Genomic DNA, 17768 nt, shown 5'->3' on the forward strand with positions numbered 1-17768 from the left:
TCAGTCCCTCAGCCTATTTTTGGTGTTAGCCAACGGAGTTAAAAGGACTTGCGGGTAAATTAATTTCAAACATCAGGAACGTAATCGTTAACAGAAATAAAAATGAGAGACCAAATCGTTGAAAGAAACAAAAATGGGGGACGATATAATTCCATTAACTCAGTTTTTTTTTGTCAATCCATTGACTCGGTTGACTAACACCAGAAATGGACGCAAGAACTAAATCGTTGACTAAAATAAAAGTGAAGGACCATATCATTCGATTTTCAAACAAGAGGGACTAAAATGTGAATTGTGAAAATAAATGATGCAGCAAGACATTACCAAATTTTAAAAAATAAAATATGACATTTCTCAAATTCACAGTACCAAAAAATAGTACTCTTTCATCATTCCAACAATAGAAGTTCAAGAACCCAAAATTGGCTCTTCTTAGATATTGTGAATTGACTAGAAAAACCATAATTATAAGAATCCTAACCCTAAATTTAAAACCAGGAACCCTGTTCAAAGTCATTTTCACAAAATAAAGAACCTTATATCTTTATTGCCCATTGGCAAAATTAACAAGTACATGTCCAAGGATGAGAAAAGAAAAAAGAGTGACATAAAAGGGAACAAAATTTTAGCTGGCTTACCGCACCGGCTGCTGATTGTAGTGATTCTTCTCCTTTTTCTTTGCAGCAGCAAGCTTTGCAGCTCGCGCAGCAGCCTCACCAGCAGCAGCTCGCGCAGCAGCATCTGTCTCTTTACTCGATTTCTTCTTCTTTGAAGATGCTACTTTCTTCAAGCGCGCCTTCACATCAACAGCAGATGTATCATCTGCTGCTTGCTCTGTCTCAGCCGTGTCGTTTGTCCCATTTCCGACATCTTCACCATGTGGCTCATCATGAGATTCTTTTGCTTCCTTTGACGACTTCTCCTTCTTTTTCTTCTTTTTGGAAGTTTTGCTCTCTCCAGGGGCATTATCCTTTTTCTCCGCCTCCCCGTCATTCTCCTTTTTCTTCTCTTGCACAACTGCTGCATGCAGTAAAGATTATTTAGCAAACATTGGCCATAAAATAAAGCGAAAAGAGTGGAATCATGGACATCAAAGTTCAAATTGCAACTGTGATTTGAATGGCATTTCTCGTCATGCTCCCACAATGCTTACAAAAAATAAGAAAAGTGCCCTTACATAGTTGGATGAGTAATTACATGAACGTCAATGCAGACAACAAAAGTATGTTTCTGGGATACAGTGATTTCATAGAAAAGAGAACAACTAAACGTCAAGGAAGACAGCAAAAGTATGCTGCTGGGAGACGAAAGAAAAGAGAACTTCTAACATTCTTACTGTTTAAAATCTGAAATAAGTACATGATAAAATTTAGATAGACAAATAAAATATTTTAAAATTTAAATTGAATGGCATCAAATAAGAGTTCAATTAACACATTCACAGTTGGCAACAAAAAGAAACAAGGAAATCTGAGAGAAAGAGACATGAAATAAACTAAAGCCAGGTTACCTTGGGAATTTTCTTGGCTGCCATTCTCCTGTTTGGTTAATCCCAACTCAGCAAGAACTGCATCGAGTTCATCGAGTTCCTTTTTCTTAAGCTCCTTCTTTGACAGCTGCCTTTCAGATTCCTTTTGCACCGGAACTTCAGGAGGCTTCTTAATAACTGCATCCACTACTACTAGTGATTCGGTTTCATGTTCACTTTCATGTTCCTCCTCAACATTATCATCAATTTCATCAAGACCTTCTGCCTCACTATCAGTTTCCTGCAACATATAGTGCACTGTACATTTAGCAATAAATAACCAAATTTATGAATATAAGATTAAAAGACAGTGACGGTGAGGATTGGAAAAAGTCATTAGGATATCCAACTTCATTTGTTTCCAGTATGAATTGAGTAAAACTTTGATGAAAAACAAGATTCAGAATCATATCAAAAGATAACCACATCGTCATATAACAATAACACATAAAAATGCCAATTATGACAAGTCTAACAGCAGTGAGCTAGCAAGTACAAATCTCGACATCACCAAATAAGCAGCATAACGCTGCGACAATAGAAAAAAGAAGACAACCAAACTCAGATAAGACTCACATAAAATTACAGCAATCGAACCGAAAATAAAAAGGACAAAACCCATCTCGGCATAACAAATATCCATAACCGTAAACAATTACAAGCCGAGTATTAAAGACTTATAAACACCTTACTAATCTACCACAACAATTTAGTTTATACACACAATTGAGTCCAAAAAAAACATCAACATTCGCTCAATCAACCACAAAAAGAAAAGTAGACAAACATATTACCAACAAAGTCATAGATTTGGTTCCTCATGATCTTATATCCAACACAACACTATAATCTAAAAAAAATAACCTAAATTAAACAATCAAACATATCCAAATTAAGCATAATACCTCATCATCAGCGTTGTCCCCCTCAATTTGGTGGTTAGAATCCAAGGTATGAGAAGCAGCCCAACCAGAAGCAGAAGGAGCAGTAGTGGTGGCATAGTAATCGTCGTCATCTTCCTCATCAACATCGGCCCATGATTTGACATTAAGAGGGGCAGGAGCCCAAAATACATCTTCCTGGGAACTTTTCTTCTCAGAATCATCACTTTTTTTGGTATCTGAAGGTTTCCTCTTCTTCCTCAACACACCCAACGCTGCAAACACGTTTTTACTGTTCAAACTCTCCTCTTTTCTACTCCCCATTCTCAACCCACAAAATCAATCGAAACAAACCTAGAGATGTAAATGTAATTATTAAGGATTCAACTGAGATTGAGAATTTACACAGATCAAAGAAGTTTTAATAAAAATTGAAAACGGTAAAACTACTAACGAATGACAGAAATCAAAACGAGAGACAAAAGCGGTTCGTTTTAATGAAAAACAAATTAAATTGTTTGAGTTTGGTCTGGTTTGCGGTTTGATGAGCGAAGAAGAAAGGACAGAGATGTGGGGAAAACGTAAGTGGTCGGTACTAGGGTTGCTATGTGTAAACATATCAAATTTATAAACTGCTAAGGTTATAATTGGAATTTTATTTCATTCTAATCCTAATACAGTGGGAAAATGGATAAAAGACCAATTCACTCCTTTATTTGGATTAAATTTTTCAAAAAGAATTTTCGTTGTTTTCTGACAGTTTAATCCATAATTTTCCCAATTTAATTCATTTCAATCCCTATACTGTTGGTTTGAGAGACACATGTAATTGAATCAATGCTATAATGAAGTGATTAAAATTAGTCAAGTATAAATTTAACTACAGTTTCACTTGGTTTGCAAATATTTCAAGATTCATAGAAGTTAATTTAAATTAGTTTCATAAGTTTTTGATACGATTTCAGTTCGTTTTAAATGGTCTCATGTAAATTCGTAAAAGTTAAATTCAACTTAGTTTCAAATATTTTCATATAGTTGCATAAGGTTTTATATGGTTTCATAAAATATGCCCAACGTTAGTGTGGTTTTTGAAAGAGTGAGCATTCGGTCAAAACTGAACTGAAAATTCCAATCTGAATTAATTGATTGACAGAATGCTGAAAAATGGACCAATAAATAAAAAAATTTAACCGAAACAGAACTAGCCGGATAAAGAAAAAGGAAAAACAAAGTTTCAAACTGAACCAACCAAATAGGTATGTATTTCAGTTAAAACCAACAAGAAATACAAGGAAAGTTAAAAAAAATCAAAAGTTTGGTTTATTCAGTGCGATTCGATTAGTTTGAATAATTCAAACCTCAAACTGAACATATGACCAAAAATCTATAATTTATTATCAAACCAAACCCATTAAATTCAAATTTATAATAGACAAACTGAGCAAAAGGTATTGATTTTAGTCGGTTAATTTGGTAGGCCGACGTATTTGTTCACCATAGTCTTTGGTGTGGCTAAAATATAAAAGGTCTCATGCATGGCTAAAATGCATAAAGACTTCCACCTCACCTGGCTTGCTGCTATTCGGGAGTTGATGGAAGAGATTGGGTGGTTGATATCCGTCAAAGTTATAGAGAAGCTAATTTTGCCGCGGATCATTTAGCGTGGTTTAATGATGATTACAACATGATAGTCCTCCCTCTACTTTAATTTCGTGGATCATACATGATCAGTACGGGATCTCTTACGTTAGAGACATTGTGTCTTAATTTGTTTTAGACTTTGCCTCTCTTCATTGTTAAAAAAAATCTTGGCATGTAAGTCTATCAAAATGGGTCATGACGCGCTAACCTAATTCGTCAAATACATAAAATCGGTGAATCCATATTCAATTTTAGCAGTTTTATGTCGAAACGTTAACGTGCCAGCCCATTTATAATAAATGGTCGCATCACGGGTTTAGTCGCGAATCCGTCTAATCTTCCTATAAATTATATTATTTATAGTAATATTGAAATAAAAGACTATATAATTTGATAAGATACAAACATAAAACTATTAAATAAATTAAGTCTAATATATCAGTAATATATAAATAAAATAATTATATTAAAATTTTATAATTTGAGTATGAATTTAAAATCATATTTATATAGGTTAAATGAGATGTGTTACTCGTATCGTGTTTGCATTTTTAGTCATGTTAATTGCATTAATCATGTTATTTGTGTTACTATGTTAAACATGTCATATTGTGTTACTTGTTTTAAATTCATGTCGTATTAGGGTTGAGAATTTTGACACAATTAGCTAAATAGACCGTGTTCGTGTAAATTTTAATCGTGTCAAGAGAGTAGGTTACTCTATACGATCATGATCCGTAATATATTTTGACACTCCTACCTGCATAATTTAGAATAAAAATAAATGATAAACTTTTTATGTAAGAAGCTCAAGTATTTTGTACTAAGAAATTGACAAATTTCCTGAAGCATAGTGTCGGAAAAAAAATAGAGAATAACAAGGATAAGAAGTAGACTGAAATCAAGATGAAGCAACCTGTGAAGAGTTATCAAAGGTAGTTCCAACATGCTGAATCACAAATCCATAGATTTTTCGCTTAAGCTTCTCAATCTTTAGTATCACAACATCATCTCCTTTTAACACTATACCATCCAACCAATCATTTACTCTCTTCAACTGAGACAATATAGCTGCAACGGAGCTCGAGCTCATCGGCATTGCTTTAACTCCATCACCACCACCACTACTACGTTCTCCTCCTCCGAGTGCCCGAAAACCCGCATCCAGCGAATCCTCCACAAATTTTACAAACCAAATTTGCATTTCAGCCTGCAATTTCATTGCAAGTTCTACTGTTTCCTTCATTCCATTGCCTCTTGTCCAAACTCCGACTATAGGATCAACCGCTGCGGTTGAACTAGCAGCAGCCTTTAGAGATTGCCGCCTGGACAAACTTTTTGGCAGACTGGTCGGAGGATGATCATTGGTTTTGCTTGTGTTTAGTAGAGAAACAATCTCAAGATCAGTAGCTAAAGCAGCTTCAACCCAAAGAGAGGAAGATTTTAATTGCTCTGAGCGGCCAGCAGCAACTGACTCAGCAGTTGTGGTATATTTGATAACGTCGTCATAAATTGAGAAAAATCTATCTATGGTTGGTAAAGGATTTCCAGCCTTGGATACAGAGGAAAGTTCTGAAAATACACTGCAAGTCATAGATGGGACCAAAACACAATTATGTCCATGATAATCACTACTTTACAGAAAATATCGCTTAGAGTTGAATGCAAGATAGCTTGATAAAATTAATTTCGGTAAAGTTGTGTCACATAATTAAATAGATTATAGATCCAATTTAAATCAATTGAGGTCAAGTAGTTTTAAAACTTTCAGACTTGGATTAAATAGATTCAAATGGAGATAGATTAATATGAACAATGTAGAACCATTTTTCCTGAAATTATAAATTTCTGAGGATATTTGACCTTAGTGAATAAAATTAGATGTAATTGATCATGCCATAGAAGTTTTTGAATCCAAATGACGCTTCTCTTCATTTTTAACTGTGTAAATGAATGGCTTATTATGTCTACATTGATACTAATGCTATATATAAATTAGATCATAGAATTAATAACTGCATCTGACTACTGAATAACATACATACCTTAAGCTCCTTACAATAGCCTCGGTAGCAATAGCCTCCTCCAATGCTTCAGCTGCAGCCGTAGAAGCGACGATCCTCCTTTGCATTGCCTCCTGCATTTTGTCAACATGTAAAAGTCCATTTAGCATTGAATGAAAACTATTAACTGAAGCTGATGCAGATTTCCAATTTTGTGTTGTCACCTTTCCAAGTTTACCAAGTTCTGTAGAGACTGTATCCAATGGAATACTCCCATCAGTCCATTTCTTTTCATGAACGGTGAATCCCAGAGCTGCATAACCTGCCTTTTCTTTGCCTAAACAAACCGGTGAATCACCCTTTATGGTCTCGCTGCTTGAGGAGTCATCATCGTGATTGGACTGTCGACTATTTGCATCACTTAGACGCCTAGACAGTGCAGCCTGAAACATTCAGCGAAAAGATCAGATATCCCAAAATACAAGAAAAGATTCGACTTATGATTTCTACATTTAATATGCAGAATTAAAGCTGACCATGTTAGCTGTTGATTTCTACTTACCAAATACATTCAATAACTACATTTAATATGCAGAATTAGAATACTAGCCATGTTTAGGCCTCGATCAAAGAGTTAAACAGTTAATATGAATCAGCTCAAACATATATATACATATACATGCCTGTTAAGTATGAAATAGCTACACTGAATCAGGGAATTCACCTGAGTCCGCAAAATGGATTGTAGATCGGGTTTCTTCTTCTCTCTCTGCTCTCCTGAACCAATCACATGCGTCTCATCCCAGCTCTTCCTACTACTCTTAGCAGACCCAACAAGTGCTTCAGAAGCTTTCGAAATCGCAGCTGCTATACCCACCATCTTTTTCTTAGTAGCAGAATCACCCACAACAGGCGACACTTTCACACCACCAGACAGTCTCCTCCCAGGAGAAATCGAAGCCCTTCGCGGGTTGGGAGACGCCTGCTTCCTACTAGGCGATGGTTGCCTATACCTGGAAGGAACTATAATAGCCGGTTCCCTGGACACCTTCCTGTTCTCCTCTTTAGCCGCCGCCAAACTCGGAACCACGCATTTAGAAGGCGCAGGAGACGACGATCTCTTCCCTTTCGCTCCAGCCGGAGAAGGATCTCGTTCTACACCACCATTTTTCTTCCCAGTAGAAACAGATCTCTTGGCTCCACCGGGGGAACAAAATCTCTGCGGCACCTTGCTATTTTCATCCGCCACATTGTCTCGGGATGCGAGTGGTTGCCTAACTGATGTCTTGCTGTTCTTATTGTTGATACCAAAATAATCAGATTTTGGTTCTGTTTTTTCAGCTCTTGAGAACTCGTTAAATTTCTTGTTGGCCAAATAAACAGCAATAGGATCTACTGTATACTCCGAATTATCCACTGGTTGAACAACAAACTCTCTCTTGGAATCAGAAATACGCGCAATCAACGGCTGAGGCGTCCCAACGAAAGTATGTCGTCCGGGAATCGGGCGGATACCGCAAACCCTAGGTACAGGAGAGCCGAATTCGAGACGCTCAACGTAAACAAACTGGCCTAGCTGAAGTTTATTAGAGAGAATGAGATCGGTGTCGCGGTCGGAGAGGGAAATGTAAGTGGAATTGAGAGAATCAGAGAGCTGAACGTAGAAGCCTTGGCTAGAGTAGAGGTCAGATCCGGCTAGGGCAGGGACAATGCCGGTGACTTGAAGGAGAGGAGAGCGGTGGTCGCCGGTGACGCGAGTGGTGGAGTTCATGGACTGGAGAAGCTTCAGGAGGATACCTGGTGTAAGAGAAGCCATTGTAGTGTTTGTTTGTGAAGGAGAGTGACAGAGAGAGATAAAAGAAGAGAATGAAGGAGATGGCCGTTACTAAATTCAAATTCAAATTCCCGCTTTTATTTTAAGATTTGAATTGTGTGGGTAGAATAATTGACGGTGCCTTTAACAGTCGGGTGTTACACTGCCGTTATGAATTTCTCGTTTGTGTTCAGCTTAAATGCCAATTTACCTCCTGAATTTTTAAGTGACGGACTTTTTGACCCAATTGATTCATAAATTTTATATAGATATATTTATTAGAGATTTTTCTAAAAGATAGATATATATATATATATATATATATATATATGAGAGGAAAATATTAAATTATTCACACTTGTTTTATTAAGATGCTAAAATAAAAGGCTTCTTTAATTTATCAATTTGGTGAAGAACACTACAAATAAATAAAGAAATTTTAGTGATTGTAAAGTATATTTATTTGATTTTTCTTTGTAATATAATATTATTAGGTCCATAAATGCAAATGGCTTAAATATGTTAATTTCATAATTTTTAATTAAATATTTTTACAAATTCTATAAATTAATAATTAATAAATTTTCAATCCACTGTATATATCAATTATTAGAGAGTTGATAAATTAAGCGATTTTTTTCTATTAATTTTATGGTTTTTCTAAAAATGTAAGGTTAGGATATAAATGATAATACTTTAAACTTTAGAAATTTTGGTTATTAGGCTGTTTGCTTGTCACTTTACATGTGATTTCATTAAATGTAAAAACTGAAAGGATAGGATATAATTTATTTTTGGGAAAAGGGTCATTTATGCCCTTAAAGTTTGCCTCCAGGATCAAGCAAGCCCTCAATGTCCGGAAAGATTTAAATATGCCCCCAACGTCTTGAAAAATGAACAATCAGGCCCTCCAATTTTGACAATCAGGCCCCAACGTTTCATTTATAAGTTAAAATGGGGACCTGGTTGTTCACTTTTTAAGACGTTAGGAGTATATTTGAATCTTTCTAAATGTTGAGGACTTGCTTGATTCTTGAGGCAAACGTTAAGGGCATAATTGACCCTTTTCCCTTTATTTTTATAATCAAGGCCACTTTTGACAATGAAAATAGACAAATTTACCAGTAATTTATAGTTTTATACCATTACAGGTGCTTGCTACTTTAGCCATGGAAACCGCATAGATTTGATTAACTGAGAAGGAAAAACAAATTATTCTGGAAAGTGGAACCGATGAAGATATCTGAGCAATTGAATCCAACAAATCACTCTTATTGAAGGCAAAGTCAAATTTCCAATAATTAATTTAATAGAAATAAACAAATAGACAAAGGCCAGATTGTTCTTGATACAAGAAATTCCTTTTCAGACATTTCTGGCAGCTAGTTTCTTTAAATTACTTAAATAGAAGGCTGCAAACAATTCCATATTTGATTAGCTAGATTCAGTTAAAGAAACAATACAAAGACGATTTCTCAATAAATTAAGACAGTTTTACGCCAAAAATTGTGCACCTATCTTTCACCATTTTAAGTACAAAACATACTTTACATTCTCAACTTAAGTAAAAAGGAATAGAATTGCATGACAAGGAGAAAATTGATATGGTCCTTTATTTTTCATTCTCTTACGTATATTATCACTAAGCCACAAAAAACAAGAAAATCATGAGGAATGCAATCAATACAAAGAATATCTTGATCATCAACCATCTGTTGGATGAAATACCGTTAAGATACCTCACCAGTTGGTTTTGTGCCCCTTCTACATTTGACAGTGTCTCGTCCATGTTTTCGTCAATCCTGCAAATCATGGCGTTTTCCTTGTCAGTTGAAGACCATTGCTCAATCTCATAACTGATGAAACAATTCTAACACAAAAAAAAAATTCTTTTTCCCCCCATCTAGATCTGTTTCTCCAACAGTGCTCAATCACAACTCTCTCGAGACTATATGCTTGTTCAGATGATGAATATCCTACTAAAAGAACAAACCTGATTGCAAGCTCTCCTTGCTGAGAAACCATGGTTGCTAGTTGTGTAAATATATTGCCCAGCTCATGAATGGTTGACTCAACATTATGCAGAGCTTCAGCTCTACTCTGCATGTAACTATCTTGTAGCGGAACCATCTGCTGTTGCTGTTGACGCTGCTGCTGCTGCAACAGTGGCGCTGACTCACCATCTGCCTGCTTGCTGGAAAAAGATAAGAAATGCAAATTTAGTGGAATGTATTTTCACTCTCTAACCAGAGAAATGCTATTGCAATCTGTACAAAAAAATCACTTTTCACATTTAATAATATCAGTGTCTCATTTATGACTGGAAGAAACAGAAGCTTCTGATAATAAATTCTTAACACTGGTCAGTTGTTTTGTTATATACCCGGGAAATAATTGGGATGAAGATGCAGACCCATTGGCCCATGGAGGGGGAGGAGCTGGAGATGTATCAGCAGTAGATCTAGAAGCTAATGGACGTTGTCGGACAAAAGGATTTGTAGAATCTTTAGATGCAGTTGAAGAAAACAATTGCCTTCTGTTTTCATGTACCTTTAAATTCTGCAAACATACCAAAAAAAAAAATCCAACATTTCAAAACAGTGCACTAACAATACATATGTCAAGTTCTTTAGAGCTAAGCTGTGACAAACATAAAGCCAAAAAAAAAAATTAATTTACCTCTGTTCGCATTGTAAGAACTTCTTTAAACTCCTTTGTGGCGCTCATCAGGCGGTTCTTCAGGTTATCTACAACAGTGGTTGAATGAGTTGTGGTGTCACTTGAGATGTTTCCACTTTCATTTTGCGAATTGCAAACAAGCTGAAGGTCTACTACAGCTGCATTGAGTGCAGTAATATCTTGCTTTATAACTGCTGTAAGCTCTTGGATCTCCATAGTTGGATCATCAAACACTGATGTTCTCTTTGCCACTGATAAAAACGAAGTGAACAAATTTAACAATACTATCTTTTGGGAGATACATCACACAACTGCAAAGCACATTCCAGTCGGAGAATGACCAACAATTTTTCATAGTATATGTTTTTCAGATATCAATTCATTGCCTCATTTGTTCTTTTAAATTTATTCAAACTAGACATCCACAAAGAAATCGAGTGAAAAAAATAAATTTGAAATGAAAACAACAGAGATAGACATATAGAGAAACTATACCATATAATTATATAAAGGTAAAACAGCTCATACAAAATTGAGTTCCTTGATGCTAACAATATGATATCAAAGTCCCGATGGCGGTGAAAGGGTAAACTGTCTTCATAAGGAGCACATAATGAGAAGGAAAACTAACCAAAAGTGTGGGAGGTTAACTTAGAAGGCAATTTCACATCTCCATGAAGCTCGCAGTTACAGGTAATCCTAAAAGATATTTGGCACTCCTAGATCTACATAAATATCTAATCCATGTGCCTGTAGTTTTCATTAAAAAACTCAACAATCATTTTGCAATGTGAAAAAATCAATCATAAGTCAAATATCATACGACTGTTTTAGCAAGCGACCTTCCTGGAATATGAAAATATATTCATCAACTTCTGTTTGAATTTAAAGAAAGGAACCGTAATTTAAAAACCAGATATTAGTAGTTACATATTCCCTTCAATTATGACTCGTACCGGACCACAGCAATATAGTTCATATCGCGAATGCACTTCAGAGAACTAATACTTTACTCCATTTACCTTCATTCAAAGTATATCAAACAATCTGAAACCATAAAGTGATATACACATAAAGGCGACCTAATTCTAAATGAAGTCCAAAATGCCCAATGCAAGAGCAAATAATCTGTTAGCTTGAAAGATAAGAACTGCTAAGAGGAAAGCCAGTTTCACCGCCAAATAACCTTTAATCTAGGTATAAACCAATTTCAAATATACAAGACAAATTAGACCTCAACTTAATCACGATCAAGTTATAAATCCTACACACCGAAATAAGTATCCTATAGATAAAATTTATTCTTGATTCTAATTAAAATTAAAACAAATTACAAAAAACGAAAAGAAAAAAGAAAAACTTACATTTAGCGAGTTTCGAGAGCTTCTGAGAAGTCTGGTGGATACCAAATCCAATCTTAGACGCTCGTTTATTAAACTCGGATTGAATCGCCACCACAGATCGTGCCGCATCTGACTTCGACGAGAAATGAGTACTACTAGTAGATGCCGCTGCATTGTTCGCCGACGAAAATGACTTCTTTAACCTCTCCGCTACGCTAAAAAACTCCTGCGTCCGATCCCGATACGACGATTTTCCCGGCGCCACCGACATTTGTAACCGATAATTTTTTATTTGAAAACGAATAGATGTATGATTGAATGTTTGAACTGGTGAATAAAATCAAAGATAGAAATATATACAAGAGAGAGGGGTCTGTTAACCCTAAATTAAGAAATGGTGGTTTTGGTTCGGGTTTGGGAGCTGAAAACGGTGTGGTTTTAGATCTTGAGGGGCCAATTGAGAGGGTAATTAGAGATATGAATAAAGATGAAAGAGAGCAGAACCAGATCTACGATTTTCCTTTTCCTTTCTTTGTTGGCTCTTTTAATTCAATTTTTGTTTTGTTTCCTATTCTTTCTTCTAAACGCACCATTTGCAGTCGTATTTATTAGGGGTGACTCGGTGAGTATGGTTCAAAAGAATTAAGGAATATTTACATAATTTTCCTAATAATTGGAACATATTACTAAACAATACCTCACTAAAAAAAAACTTTCCAATTGTTTTTTAAAAAATCTATAGTTTTCTAATTTATATTTTTACTAAGATGTAAAAGATTTCTTTTTAAAAATAAATTTTTTCATATTTCTTTATTTTATTTTATTTTATTTTTTATTCCCCTCTCAAACAAAATATTTTCTCTCTCTAAAAACATTTATCATCTAACTTACAATTAAAAAAAATTAAAAAATTAAATTTGATTCAAATTTAAGCTTAGTCACTAAAAAGAGAAATTTTTAGGTATACTTAACCACCACGTCATCCGTAGACTAAACCTATCACATTATGACACATCATTAAAATAGTGACACTATCGTAATATTACTATTCAAAAGTGTAAAAAGTAATAAAAAAATTACAATAGTGCCACTATTTTTATGACGTGCCATAATGTCATAGGTTAGTTCACGGATGACGTGGTGGACTGAGCCTACCTAAAAATCTTTCCATTCAAAAATGTCAAACATTTTGTGTGATGTGTCAATTATAACTAAAACTTTTAAAACCACTAGATTTAGCCAATTTTTCTATATTCTATTTCTTTTTCAGCCATTTTTGAATCGAACTGAATTTATTGAAGTTGATTTGTTTAGTTGGATTTGGTTTTATTTAGTTTAGTATGTGGTTTGATTAAATTGAGTTAGTGGTTTGGGATGTTGCCATGTTAGCTAATTTAATGAGTTGGAATTGACATGGATGACATGCGGACAATAAATTCGGTTCGATTTAAAAATGGCTGAGAAAACATAATATAGAAAAATTGGCCTAATCTGGTGGTTTTAAAAGGTTTAGCTATAGCTGACACATCATGCAAAGGTTTGACATTTTTTGATGATGAAGCCTCAAATTTATTATATTTTTCTTAACTCGTGTTTATAATAGATTTTCAACTGCATATCTAAAAAATTTGAGTTCAAATTTTTCTTTCTTTTTCTATAAATCATTTATCATCTACCTCGCAATTTAAAAAAATATGTCAAGAAAAATAAATTTAATTCGAATTTATGATGTTTAATTTGCCTCGTTTATAATTTTATTTGATTATTTCATCTTGAGATGTATCTTTAACGCGAGAAATTTTTGTGTGAACCTAATTCACCACATAAAATTATAAACGATCAATTGAATGCATGACACGTGGCATAAATAAATATTATATCTAATCAATAAATATAACATTAATTAGTGATAGTTTAGTTAGAAATAAATACTATTTATTAATTGGATGTAATATTTATTTATACCATCTATTATGTACTCCCTCCGTCCCACTCTAATTGACAAAATATAGAGTTTTTGGTGTCCCATTCTAATTGACAAAACTAACATAACTATAATTTTTTCCTTTAACTTACCATCTTTACCCTCATTTAAATTTAAACTTTTTATGGGAAAATGGTGAATATTTAATGAGAATTGACTAATATACTAATAGCATTAATTAGCTCCATTATCAATAGAGGGGTATATAAGTAACTATCTATGTCATTTATTAGTTTATATTGGTTATTGTAATTTAGTTATTTTGTCAATTAGAGTGGGACGGAGGGAGTATTTAATAGATGGTTCTTAATCCTATGTTGACACAAAAATTTCTCATACCAATCACTACGGCTTTATTTGGAGAGTCAACCCAAATAATGAGAAGAGAAAAGAATATGAGTCGCAAGAAATGAAAAATTTGCATAGTTACAGAGTTTCCAAGCATTACAGCAACACCAAGAACACCAAACAACCTACTACAATTCTCACCAACAAATCAAAACCAATCGCCAACGAGTAAGCATACGCAATCATAATCGGAAATTCACAGTCCCCCTCTGACGGATCTTTATCGGAAACCATCGCCAAACCAGAGAAATCACAGCTCCAATCCTTCTGATCATTCACCTGATAATACATATTAAACGCATACGAAGCATTCCCTTCAACGCTCAGATGATTACACGACGATCCAAACCCTAACGCCGTACAATCCGATAAACTACAAGCGTAGGTAACGCTCTCCGCCAATAACTCCGTTAAATCATTTTCTAACTCTTCCGCGTCTAAAACGCACCACTTCCTCACCATGTATCTGACTCCGTCAACTGGAATTAGTCCTTTATCGTGTTTGAATCCTGATAAATCCAAACTATATTTAGGTTTACCGTCGTATTCGAAGATTCCCCAGTGTCGTTCAAAGCTGCCCGGAGCAATGCTTTTTGAATTCTCGTCCATGAGACTGAACAGATAAGCTTCGATTTTACCTTTTCTCGCCGGCGTTCCTTTTCCGGTGAGAACGTGTTGGATTAATCCTTGATTGAATTTCTGAGCTAATGGGAGATTAGCGTGTTTATCACCGTCCGTTGGCCAACCGACTTCTCCGATTATGATCTTCATTTCGGGATAACCTGCTTTGTTTAACGCCCAAACCAGAGTGTCGAAATTTGCATCGAACACATTCTGATAGCTCAAATGTCCGTCTTTGACCGGCTTGTTTGTTCCTTCAAAGAATGCGAAATCTAATGGGAAATAAGCATTTCCGTAGAGGCTCAAGAACGGGTAGATATTGACAGTGAACGGAGCGTCGTTTGAATGGAGAAACTGGATGATTTCTATGGTGGGATCGGCGAGTTCGGGTCGAAAATCGCCGGCGGATGGAACTGGATTTGAATCTGGAGAGTAGTAGATGTCGGCGTTGAATGGTACTGTAACTTTGACCCGAGAGTAAAGATTTGCATGGGTGAGAGCTTGCTGGATATTTCTGAGAGCTGGTAATGTGACTTGTAGATAGGAGCCGTTATATGCTTGAAGAAAGGGTTCATTTCCTACTGCAACATACCTGCAATGCAAAATCAGTTGCCATGGCAATTTCAGTTTGTGGCTTCTGCAATGAGATACAGTTAAATATTTGAGATAATTTATTACGACAAAATTACTGTTTCCTCCTTGCACTTTTAAAAATTATCCTTCTGAATTTAAATCTTTTTCGGTTACGGAAGTATAAGCTTTTCACGCTTCAGTTATCGCCTTTTTAGTTTTATATTTCCGTAACTCAACTTCTATATATGGCTGACGACAAATTATGTAGCATCCTTTTCCGTTGCTGCTACACAACTAACCAAAATCGCTACAGGAACTTTCCATTTTGAAAAAAATTGAAGTTAAGTAAAAAAAAACGACATTAATCGAAATGTAAACCTATAGTTCAGTAACACTTATTTTTATAAAATGCGGACATTATAGTGATTTTTAAGATGCAGTGAAAAAAATAATAATTTTTATTTAATTTCAATAATAATAATTGTCCTAAACTTTTTAAGATTATGATTAAAGTAATGGAGATGCTATTTTTGGTAGCACAGCAGCGAATCAGTCAGATTTTGGGTCATATACCCTTATCAACTGCTAAAACTTGAAATTCAATAACCTTAACAATCCAACCGAAGAAGAAAAAGTTCTGAGTCACAACCCAAATGGGTAATGCTTCCTAATTAGTGAATCCAAAGAAACAAATTAACCACCACTCAAACATACGAGAGAAAATGCAGGAAAAATGACAACCAAACAGAAAATTGATCATGATCAGAACACAAAATTTAGGAGAGGAAATAAAAAACAAGATTTCAAGAAAAAGTGAAACTCAACTTGATATTGACTCCACCATCATACATCCAAGTAGTAACATTAGAATCAACCCAAGAAGCAGCAGAATCAGGATCTGCACTCATCTGATGCAACATGTTATTGGGTATCGCCAGCATCACTTCAATGTCGCTTCCAATTAAAGCTGCCATGATTCTTTCATCAGCGTCAAACAATTTCAATTTTCGAAACCCATTTTGTTTCAACATATGCACAACTTTTTCCGGGTCCAGTAGGCGCGTAGTCATGGTTCCCCAGTTCACTCCGATACCATTACTGGCTCTACTTAGACCCACGCCAAGAACAAACAAGAATAAAGTATAAGTAATAACTGCTTCTTGTTTTTTCATTTCTCTTTTTCTTGAAGAGTCTTTGATGGGTATTTAGGATATATATGAATCTTTTAAGAATCAAGAATCAAGAATGAGGAACTAAGAAGAAGAATTGATGGAAAGATATAGAAAAAGAAGACGAGTTTATTGATTGGGTGCTGCGGAATTTATAATGTGAGAGAGTGAGTAATTTTTCTTTTGGTGATTGGCTATCAGGAAATACTTCTGGGAGTAAATGATTTATTTCTTGGGAAAGAATTTGAAAATGAATGGAAGATCCTAGTTCAGTTTTTTATTTAGTTTTGGTTATGGGTGCATGACAGCCCTTATATGCCAACACGTGTCTTAATGTTGTTAATTTTCATTTTTGTTTTCGACTGGTTTGAGTTAAAATTTAGTGTTTTCTAATGTCAAGTTCAGTTTATTTTTTGTTTCCAAAACAAAATTTAAATTCCATGATCCACCAAGTATCTCCATCATAACAATATTTGGAAATAGAATAGGTATGCTGTTTTCTATTTGAATATTATGTATAAGTTTACTAGGGCGTTATTCATGATATACATGTAAATTAAATAATTGTAAGCTCTAGCAGTTGGTGTAAGCTAAATTTATTTAAAGCCAAACTCATACAGCATGACAACTTTTTTACACGCGTAATTATAAATTTATTAGCATATTTTGAATCTCTTTATTTTCAGTTTTACTTACTCGTGGTCTTTTCATAATCGTGAGTGATAATGCCGTTAAATAAAAAAGGAAGTGCATAGTTTTCATTGAAACTAATTGAAACAGGAATAATTATTGGGTACAACCGTTGCGTCATGTCATTCGTACAACAAACCAATCATGCGCTAGGTATGTGGAAAAATTAATTATAAAAAAAATAAATGATAATTAAAAAATTCTCTATCGCAAACTCTCATTGGTTTGTTATAAAAATGACGTGGCACAACGGTTGTGTGGGATAAACACTCTTGAAACAGAGGTACAATTGATGCACAAAATCGGATAGGATTTTCTAAGTTTTCTACTATTGAAAGGCAATGACCACTTTTAATTTTCAGAAAAGAATGTTGTATAAGTGCAACCTTTCCACCTTAAATCAACGGGTTTCGCTCTCATTGTCTCTATTTATTTGCAATTGCTCTTTCAGTGAGTTAAAGGATTTCAAAATCACGCATTGTGGCCGCTCATGAA

General features: G+C 34.8%; 4 protein-coding genes across 5 annotated transcripts; all 4 read right to left on the bottom strand.

Moving 5' to 3' along the window:
• Positions 1–359: 359 nt before the first annotated feature.
• LOC126665632 (uncharacterized) lies at positions 360–3016 on the bottom strand. Of its 2 annotated transcripts, none has more exons than XM_050358476.2 (3): positions 2434–3016; positions 1511–1769; positions 360–1020 (listed from the first exon to the last, which is right to left on the bottom strand). In XM_050358476.2, exons 1-3 carry the CDS (start codon positions 2731–2733, stop codon positions 635–637), a joined length of 945 nt encoding a protein of 314 aa, XP_050214433.1. In that variant the 5' UTR covers positions 2734–3016; the 3' UTR covers positions 360–634. The 2 variants fall into 2 exon arrangements, with proteins under 2 accessions (XP_050214433.1, XP_050214434.1); XM_050358477.2 differs by having other exon boundaries at positions 360–1017; positions 2434–3015.
• A 1809-nt stretch (positions 3017–4825) lies between these two features.
• Positions 4826–8002, bottom strand: LOC126666072 (uncharacterized). The gene is made up of 4 exons (XM_050359032.2): positions 6778–8002; positions 6278–6496; positions 6096–6187; positions 4826–5633 (listed from the first exon to the last, which is right to left on the bottom strand). The coding sequence occupies exons 1-4, from the start codon at positions 7867–7869 to the stop codon at positions 4952–4954; spliced, it is 2085 nt and encodes a 694-aa protein (XP_050214989.1). The 5' UTR covers positions 7870–8002; the 3' UTR covers positions 4826–4951.
• A 1277-nt stretch (positions 8003–9279) lies between these two features.
• LOC126665929 (syntaxin-32) lies at positions 9280–12463 on the bottom strand. The gene is made up of 5 exons (XM_050358858.2): positions 11910–12463; positions 10546–10796; positions 10250–10425; positions 9860–10060; positions 9280–9668 (listed from the first exon to the last, which is right to left on the bottom strand). Exons 1-5 carry the CDS (start codon positions 12157–12159, stop codon positions 9509–9511), a joined length of 1038 nt encoding a protein of 345 aa, XP_050214815.1. The 5' UTR covers positions 12160–12463; the 3' UTR covers positions 9280–9508.
• Positions 12464–14316: 1853 nt separating this feature from the next.
• LOC126679595 (glucan endo-1,3-beta-glucosidase 8) lies at positions 14317–16863 on the bottom strand. Its single transcript, XM_050374656.2, has 2 exons — positions 16240–16863; positions 14317–15433 (listed from the first exon to the last, which is right to left on the bottom strand). Exons 1-2 carry the CDS (start codon positions 16584–16586, stop codon positions 14317–14319), a joined length of 1464 nt encoding a protein of 487 aa, XP_050230613.1. The 5' UTR covers positions 16587–16863.
• Between the last annotated feature and the right edge of the window lie 905 nt (positions 16864–17768).

The sequence above is a fragment of the Mercurialis annua genome, linkage group LG1-X, assembly GCF_937616625.2.
Source record: "Mercurialis annua linkage group LG1-X, ddMerAnnu1.2, whole genome shotgun sequence".
Classification (NCBI taxonomy): domain Eukaryota; kingdom Viridiplantae; phylum Streptophyta; class Magnoliopsida; order Malpighiales; family Euphorbiaceae; genus Mercurialis; species Mercurialis annua.

Excerpts from the sequence above, each read along its gene's own strand:
- LOC126666072 (XM_050359032.2), bottom strand. The coding sequence starts at position 7,869 with ATGGCTTCTCTTACACCAGGTATCCTCCTGAAGCTTCTCCAGTCCATG. Across the intron at positions 6,188-6,277 it reads AACTTGGTAAACTTGGAAAG|GAGGCAATGCAAAGGAGGAT; the intron begins GTGACAACACAA and ends GACAAAATGCAG. Across the intron at positions 5,634-6,095 it reads GCTATTGTAAGGAGCTTAAG|TGTATTTTCAGAACTTTCCT; the intron begins GTATGTATGTTA and ends TATGACTTGCAG.
- LOC126665632 (XM_050358476.2), bottom strand. The coding sequence starts at position 2,733 with ATGGGGAGTAGAAAAGAGGAGAGTTTGAACAGTAAAAACGTGTTTGCA. Across the intron at positions 1,770-2,433 it reads GGGACAACGCTGATGATGAG|GAAACTGATAGTGAGGCAGA; the intron begins GTATTATGCTTA and ends TATATGTTGCAG. Across the intron at positions 1,021-1,510 it reads CAGCCAAGAAAATTCCCAAG|CAGTTGTGCAAGAGAAGAAA; the intron begins GTAACCTGGCTT and ends TACTGCATGCAG.
- LOC126679595 (XM_050374656.2), bottom strand. The coding sequence starts at position 16,586 with ATGAAAAAACAAGAAGCAGTTATTACTTATACTTTATTCTTGTTTGTT. Across the intron at positions 15,434-16,239 it reads GATGGTGGAGTCAATATCAA|GTATGTTGCAGTAGGAAATG; the intron begins GTTGAGTTTCAC and ends TTTGCATTGCAG.
- LOC126665929 (XM_050358858.2), bottom strand. The coding sequence starts at position 12,159 with ATGTCGGTGGCGCCGGGAAAATCGTCGTATCGGGATCGGACGCAGGAG. Across the intron at positions 10,797-11,909 it reads GCTCTCGAAACTCGCTAAAT|TGGCAAAGAGAACATCAGTG; the intron begins GTAAGTTTTTCT and ends CGTTTTTATCAG. Across the intron at positions 10,061-10,249 it reads TCATCCCAATTATTTCCCGG|CAAGCAGGCAGATGGTGAGT; the intron begins GTATATAACAAA and ends ATCTTTTTCCAG.